This window comes from Hemicordylus capensis, chromosome 2, assembly GCF_027244095.1.
Source record: "Hemicordylus capensis ecotype Gifberg chromosome 2, rHemCap1.1.pri, whole genome shotgun sequence".
Lineage (NCBI taxonomy): Eukaryota > Metazoa > Chordata > Lepidosauria > Squamata > Cordylidae > Hemicordylus > Hemicordylus capensis.
In genome coordinates, this window is record NC_069658.1 from 188,377,228 (window position 1) to 188,385,052 (window position 7,825).

The 7,825-nt window shown below is 46.7% G+C and overlaps 1 protein-coding gene across 1 annotated transcript; it reads left to right on the top strand.

Annotated features, from left to right (window-relative positions):
• The first annotated feature begins 4,776 nt into the window (after positions 1 to 4,776).
• LOC128343732 (olfactory receptor 1L1-like) lies at positions 4,777 to 5,712 on the top strand. Its single transcript, XM_053293167.1, has one exon. The coding sequence runs from the start codon at positions 4,777 to 4,779 to the stop codon at positions 5,710 to 5,712; it is 936 nt and encodes a 311-aa protein (XP_053149142.1).
• Positions 5,713 to 7,825: the final 2,113 nt, after the last annotated feature.

Genomic DNA, 7,825 nt, shown 5'->3' on the forward strand with positions numbered 1-7,825 from the left:
ATGTTGGTGGCCTCTTTCTCCAGCGTAGACACCAACAGAAGCAAATGCACGAGGCCATGAATGATGCAAAGATGGAATGATGCCCAGAGTAGTTTTCAGAGCAGAGGAAGTTGACCACAGCTACATGGAAGGAAATACACCTTTTAGTACCTTACATACCTTTTTTTTTTTAAAGAAGAAGACCACCACATTCCAAATCCATTATACATCTAAAGTGCCAGGCTAGAGTTTACGGCAGCTTTCTTTCCTCCCCCCACCCCAGCCCCTGTGCACTTTCCCTCTCCATTGTTGATCATTTCCACCCTGCTTTTCGTAATGGTGCCAGCCAGGGCTTCTGTTTCAGATGGGGCTGGGATCTCTCCACTTCACAGCGGAGGGGTGGCAGTGGGGGGGAGAGGCAGAAGAATGGCTGGTGGGGCTGCTGTGGCTCCTGTAACCTATGGGTCAGCCAGTGTGGATTTGAGGGCCAGTCTCTTGCAAAGGCTTGGAATGACTGCTCAAACTAAAGTTTGAATGGCTGTCAAACAACAACAACAACAACAACAACAAGTAATAATGAAGGGAGGCATGTGATTGGTGGGAGAGAAAACCTGAAGCAAACTGTAGGAACACACACAGAGAAAGATCCGCAGGGAATGCTGAGAGGGGCCGAGGAAATGCGAATGGTGAATTTAATGCCACGAATTAAACAGCTCTGATTCTGCTGTGAAGCAGATTCACCCTTCCAATGGCATGAAGCCATGTCTGGATAACTCCCAGATAGGGCTATGAAGGACTCCTCACTCCTGCCTAAAATATTGGAGAGCTGCTGCCAGTCAGTGTAAAGAATACTCAGCAAGAGGGAGCAATGGCCAGACATACAAGTCAGGCCATTGTTTCCAATGTTTCTATGTAATCTGTGTTTTTGAGATTACATTTCCAGCAAAAAAAAAAAAAAAAAATACAGGCGCACTATTAATGCTGTCCAGCCTTTGAGGGAAAACACCAAAGAGTCTTACAGAAACTTAGCACAACAAATGACTTGTAGCATCAACTTCCATGAAGTAAGTGGGCTCTAGTCCCTGAAAGTTTATGTTACAAGACATGTGTTCATCTTTATGGTGCTACAAGGTTCTGAGGCTGTTCACACGAGCAGCCCTACCCAGATCTGGGCAGCCCCACCTGGGTAGGGCTGCTTGTGTGAAGCGCCAGGATCATGGCCAATCCCAGCTCTACCTCACCAGGTAGCCCTGGAATTTCCCCTGGGCTTTTACTTGGGTAAAAGGGCATGAGCGCACCCTTATATCCAGGTCCCTGGTCATGTGTCTGCTCGGGCTGCACACAGCCCAAGTAGACACAGAGCTGGGCACCTAGAGTGCCCGGCTTGAGGGGAAATTCCTCAATGCACTGTGCTCCTTAGCACCATCATCCTTAGGGATCTCTGGAGGCTGAGCTGCATTTTCGCGGCCTCCAGAAATCTGCACTGCCCAGAGCAGCACAGATTGTGTGGGCGTGTGAACCACATGCTGCACACAAGGATCTGGATCATCTAGGGGGAAGGCAAGTTTGACCTCCCCACCAGGTTGCAATGGTGGTGTGAATGGCCTTCCCTTGTTTTTTCTGAAACAAACAAAAACAGTTACCCTTCTGGAATCTTTGGGGAGTTATTTACAACAGAAATATTATTAATCCATCATCTTACTGCAGGGCCATGATCTCCATAGAGACTAGCTCCCAAGGAAGTTTACAAGAAGTTTAAATGTGCATCTTATTAATTAGGCTCTAGTCCAAGAAGAATACAATTGTTAGGCATGACTCCTCTTTGTGCTTGCTCTGTAACAGACTAACGTGACTACTCCTTTGACAAGTTCGAGTTTCCAACTTCTATCTAAGAACATCTGACAAGGAGAAACCTTCATTGAAGTAAGTCACTGATTCCCATTCTAGAAATGTCCAGTGCTCCATTTAGCAGCAGAACCTCCAATCAAACTCAAGGCAGGAAGGAGATAATGTATCTAGTCCTACATGGCTGCCACTGTATCCACCTAATCCACTTTTGTGATCTATTTCCATTGTGTCAATTCTTTTTAATATTTCTTCTTCAACTCTCCCCCCTCCCTCCCCCCCAAACACCCTGCTAGGCATATACCATCTCTTCGTCCTTTAGTCTTTTAAGTTACTAGTAATAATATGTCCATCACATTTGTGCATACCAAAGGTTCAGTTTGGAGTTTGGCGAGGCCAACCGCAGGTTTCACAAATTTGGACCTACTGGAGTTCCAAACTCGACCATGTTTGTGCTAATTCTGAATTCAGCCATGGAGTTGCACAAGTAGTCACATGGCACCCACCGATCACACTCATTCTATTTGCTGCTTGGATGGACCAATTCTCCAGACTATCAGCTTTCAATGTGGACATAATGTCACCCTGCTAACTTACCAGTTAGTAAATGGCCATCTATATTCACCCAGTTTCTCTTCCTCAAGCAATCTGTTATGAAAAACACTGTTCAAGTCATTGCTCTCATAAAGATCTCCATCTCTCCATTCATTTACCCTTGCACATATTTTCCTTACTCACCCAGCACCAATAAGAACAATGCTTTCTCCCCCCCCCCCCCGAAGAAACCTGGCTGAGGAACATGCAGAAACTGCTCTTCCCCACTGTTTGCCCCCTAGCAACTTGTGTTTAGAGAATACTGACTCTGAAGGAAAAAGTTCCAAATAGCCACCATGACTAAAATCCATTGATAGACCACCATCCATGTTCCCAGTCCCCTTTTCAAATCATCTAAGCCATCGGCCATCACCACCTCATGTACCAGTGAATCCCATATTGCTTTGTAGTGAAGAAATACCTTATTTTGTTTGTCTTGAATCTAATGCCAATCAATTTCATGCAGTGACCTTGCCTTCTAGTATTATAAGAAAAAGAGAGCGATAACACTAGAAAATGGAGAGGTCACCCACTGAAATTGATTAGCACTGCAGGTTTTATATTTGTTTAACAAACCAATTGATTGAAGAGCTGCTTTAAACCGTACGCATGAAAGAAAAGAAGCCCTAGAACCGATACTAAGATTCATTCATTTGATGCTTGTGAATGTTCTGACATTTTTCATAGCCACAGTTCATGCTTGGAATCCCTTAAAAGGAGGCAGGAAGTATTTGATCAGTACATGATTCGCAGGGTACGTCAGCATCACTATACCAAAGAAATCACAATTTCACCACTTATTACCAAACACACAGGAACGATGGTGTCAACCAGTCCTGTAGCAGCTGCCATTGTTCTTGCTGTGCTTTATATTTTGTCACACTGACATCTCTGATCATCTCTCCATTCAAATGGCCATCTCTCCATTCATTTACCCTTGCACATATTTTCCTTACTAACCCAGCATTAATGCTTTCTCCCCCCCGCCCCCCCCATGAAGAAACGTGGCTGAAAAAACATGCAGAAACAGCTGTATGACAAGCAGACATGTATCCAGTACACTTTTTCCTGGGATGGTGATGCAGTGAAATTCACCTGTTGTTAAAGATACAGGAGCCATTCCAGAAGGAAAGAAAGTAAAGTTCGTCCTTCCTATTGGCAGGTCTCTCTCACACATCACCATGCAAACCAATAGATTTCTGCTCCATCCATGCCCTTTCTAGCTCTCTGGATTTCTCAGTCACCAATTAAATCCATAACGATAATCTCATATGGTTTTCTGAATCTGGTTTCCTGGGTCCCTTCTTTCAGGTACTGTCAGTTTTTGTAATGCATACCATCTTCACTGGACCTAGATCAGGGCTGCACATCTTCAGCACTCTGGCTGCACTTGGACTACAACTCCCATCACCCCTAGTGGCCAATTGTCAGGGATTATGGGACTTGTTGTCCAATATCTGCAGGAGGGCCAAAGTTGTGCAGTCCTCCTGACCTAGATTCTAATAAGATTGTACACACCACAAAAGATGCTAGATTACAGCCCTTTATGTTTTGTGGATGCTCAGAAATGCTCTGGCCTGTTTGGTTCCATCCCCACTTGTTTCATAATCTATTCAGAGTATCTTTCTCAACTTGTTTATCTCTTACCTTATACTGTAGCTTTTTATTTTTATTTTTTTTAAAAAACAATTTTTCTCATAGTTGAAACTATTATTACTGCTCCCCATGATAGTAGTAACAAGAACTTCATTTATTTTGAATCAACCAGGCCAGGGAGCAAATTGTACAGATGGGTACAGATTGGGGTGTGGGGGATCCCACAGAATAGAGGGGTATGAATGGGGGTTGTGGGTAGCCACATTCATTGCCAATTCATTTCTTACTAGAAACTATAGTTTCATTGCTGCCTACATCAATAGTGGCAGGTGCTCCAATATGCAGACTTCTATTGGCAGCAGCCATTTTTTAAAATCCATAACTGCCCCAGGAATGGGGCACCCCCCATTGACAATGACCACACACACCCCATTGACACAAGCAGCAGTGAAACTACAGTTTCAAATAAGGGAGAAAAGCCCCTTTAAAATATTAAAATAAAATGAATGGGCAATGGAGGGGTCCCAAAAACAGAGACCCCACATTTGCACCCCTCCATACCGTTTGCTCCTTGCCTGTTCAGTCCAAAACAAAAGGAATCTGCACTGAATGGACCCTTTTCAGTCTGTTATGAGACCAAATGGACACCTCTAGATGTTAAGATAACATTTTCCTGTTCAGCCTCTCCTAAATTCAATTATGTGTCCTTCCTGCCCACCAGAGACTCACCTTCTTTTCTGCATCTGTATTTCTAGACAGCACATGGGCAACGGGAACCAAACCAAGGCTTCTGGATTTATTCTCTTGGGCTTCTCCACCAAGACGGGAAACCAGGGGGTCCTCTTCCCCCTCTTCCTCTCCATTTACTTACTGACTGTCCTGGGCAACCTGATGATCATCCTGCTCATCCGATCTGACACCCGCCTCCTTCACACCCCCATGTACTTCTTTCTCAGCCACCTCTCCCTGGCAGATCTTGGCTTTGCATCCACTACTGTGCCCAAAGCTCTGGAGAACCTGCTGTCACACACAAAGACCATCACCTACTGGGGCTGCCTGACTCAAATGTATTTCTTTGTGGCATTTGGTATCACTGACAGTTTCCTCCTTGCCTCCATGGCCTATGATCGCTATGTGGCCATTTGCCACCCACTCCATTATTCTACGTTGATGGGCCACAAGCGCTGCCTCCTACTGGTGATGGGCTCCTGGTTGCTGGCTCATCTCCACTCACTGGCTCACACTCTTCTGATGGTCCGGCTCTCCTTTTGTGCTTCCCGAGAGATCCCCCATTTCTTTTGTGATGTCCAGCCTCTGTTGCGCCTCTCTTGCTCCTCCACCCAGCCCAATGAGCTCCTGGCCTTCACTGAGGGCTCCTTGGTCATCATGGGCCCCTTCCTCTTCATTGTGGTCTCCTATGCCCTCATCCTGGTAGCCATCTTGAAAGTGCCCTCAGCTGCTGGGAAACGCAAGGCCTTCTCAACCTGTGGTTCTCACTTAGGGGCAGTGTCATTGTTCTATGGCACTGTGATAGCAGTCTACATCAGGCCCTCCTCAAGCTACTGCATCGCAAAGGACCAGGTGGTGGCAGTCCTCTATACCATGGTTACCCCAATGCTCAATCCCTTTATTTACAGTCTGAGAAATGAGGATGTGATGGGGGCAATGAGAAGGGGCATAAAAAGACTACGGAAATAGGAAAATCCTTGGAATTTCCACCTCCTGATGATATTGAGCTCTCCTAGAACATTGTGAGGTCTTTCACATGACCTCATGGCCGCTGCCAGACACGCAGAAGGGAAGGCAGGAGCTCGCCTGCCTTCCCCGGTAGATTAGCAGTGGCCGCCCTCCACTCTGCGGTGCCATGCACCCACACGAGCGGCAGTGTGGCAACAGTAGAAGCTGAGAGCGGGTGGGCTTCCCCACTTCTGCATCCCAGGGTGCCCTGTGCTACGGGTGCAGCGGCTGCTCTCCTTGAAGCAGCCGCTGTGCTCAGTGTGGCCACGCCTTCCCCCCAGCTTGCTGACAGAAATGACTGCAAGGCACTTTCCAGATTAACCCCTACAACGGTGTCACAACGTTATATGCTAAGTGTGCTTCCGTACTTCCTGTGTTGCGACACTGCAGTCCCTACACTGTCAGCCATGTGCCATTCACATTTCCGATGCCTTGTTTCAAGTTTTATCACTGCCATGTCATGCAATAACGTATGTCCCTTGCAAAAAAAGTAGCCCTATTTTCCTGTTTTAGGGAAATGTTCCTGTTGTAGATTCTGGGGATCGTTTTCAATTCAATCCTGCCAAGCCGAAGCATTTTACCACAGTTGTAGTGGGTAATCTGGAAAGCGCCCAGGCCCAGGGGAAGCCTCTTAACCTGGCAGCAGTTGCCCAGACGATTGCCTGTCAAGGTTAAGCGAACTCCAGGTTCACTTATGTTGGGGGCTGTTAATTTTACCCCCAGTAGGTAAACAGCAGAGCACTAAGGAAGAGAGCAAACACTCCAGTTACAGAGCAGGTAGCAGAGGATGGTTTAGTCTGTGCAGCTATTTAGAGATGACACATGGAGATTCTTGTAGAACTAAATACTACGTATTTATTGGTTAAGTTCACTTTGATAGGAAAGACCTGATTCTAATCTGAAGAACTACATAATGAATAGGTAAGGAGAGAGAAAGATGTTTCCATCTGCTCTCTAAGAGGAAAGAAAGGACTGTGACTCCACACAGGAAGTGCTGAAGAGTCAGATCGGGGTCATAGAGTAGGGGCAGATAGGGAGACCCTGACTCACTGTCTCTACTCCCAATGCCCCTAGTGGTCATTAGGATAGTTGCTGCAAAAGGTCAATGCACTGGAACTCCATTTCCAACATCTTAACCTCCGCTAATCACAAGGTTAAAAAGCAGGGCTAGGCTCAGGGACAGCGCCAGGATTGGGCTTGTTCCCAGAGCTTCACACACGCAGCCTCGTCCTGGCTGGGCTGCCCTGGCCTGGATTACACTGCGTGTGTGAACAGCCTCAGTCTGTTAAATTGCTCCATTTCCCCTTACGATAGACTTGTAGGCCTCACATAATTCACCCTATATGCATGCTTTGGTCACTGCGACCACACCTTGGCTCAGGACAGAAGCGGGGCTGAGCCCACTTCATCTCCATCCTACCCAACTCGTCCAGGTCAGGGCAACTCCTAGGGTTTCCAACACCCCAAGCCGCGCAGCCTTTGAGGTGTTTGAACTTTTGAGAGCCAATCGGGGCTCTCCTTGAGCCTGTGCCTGGGAGTGGGACAAAGAGCCCATCCCCAGCACAAGGCTATGACTGTGCCCATTTTCAGAGGCAGCACTACCTCTTCTGGCTTTTGTGGGGATGGGGGGGAAGATCACACAGATTTATCACATTTTTGTCATATTTGGTTTATTTGCAAATATACTTGTTGAACATCAGGTAGAGGTGACCAGCATGTGCACTGCTAATTCATGTCTAATCCCATAGAGCAGGAACCTACACCCCAAAACAACTTCAGCTTTCCCTATATCTTCCAAAACTGCAAACTGCTGTTGCCTCTCTCTCTCTCTCTCTCTCTCTCTCTCTCTCACACACACACACACACACACACACACACACACACACACAACCACCACACACACAAACGTCCCTTGCCTTAGCTTTGGGAGAGAGGTCTAGGAGAGGAGAACAGGCAGGAGAAGACAGTACTGCCTCAGGCCTTACTTTCATCAAGGGATTTAAAATGGCACACGTTACTGCTCTTGTTAATACAGTGCCATCCGTGTGCATGATGCTTCACACAAGGAGTGCAA

Bases quoted from the DNA above. Each gene is read 5' to 3' on its own strand.
- LOC128343732 (XM_053293167.1), top strand. From the start codon at position 4,777: ATGGGCAACGGGAACCAAACCAAGGCTTCTGGATTTATTCTCTTGGGC.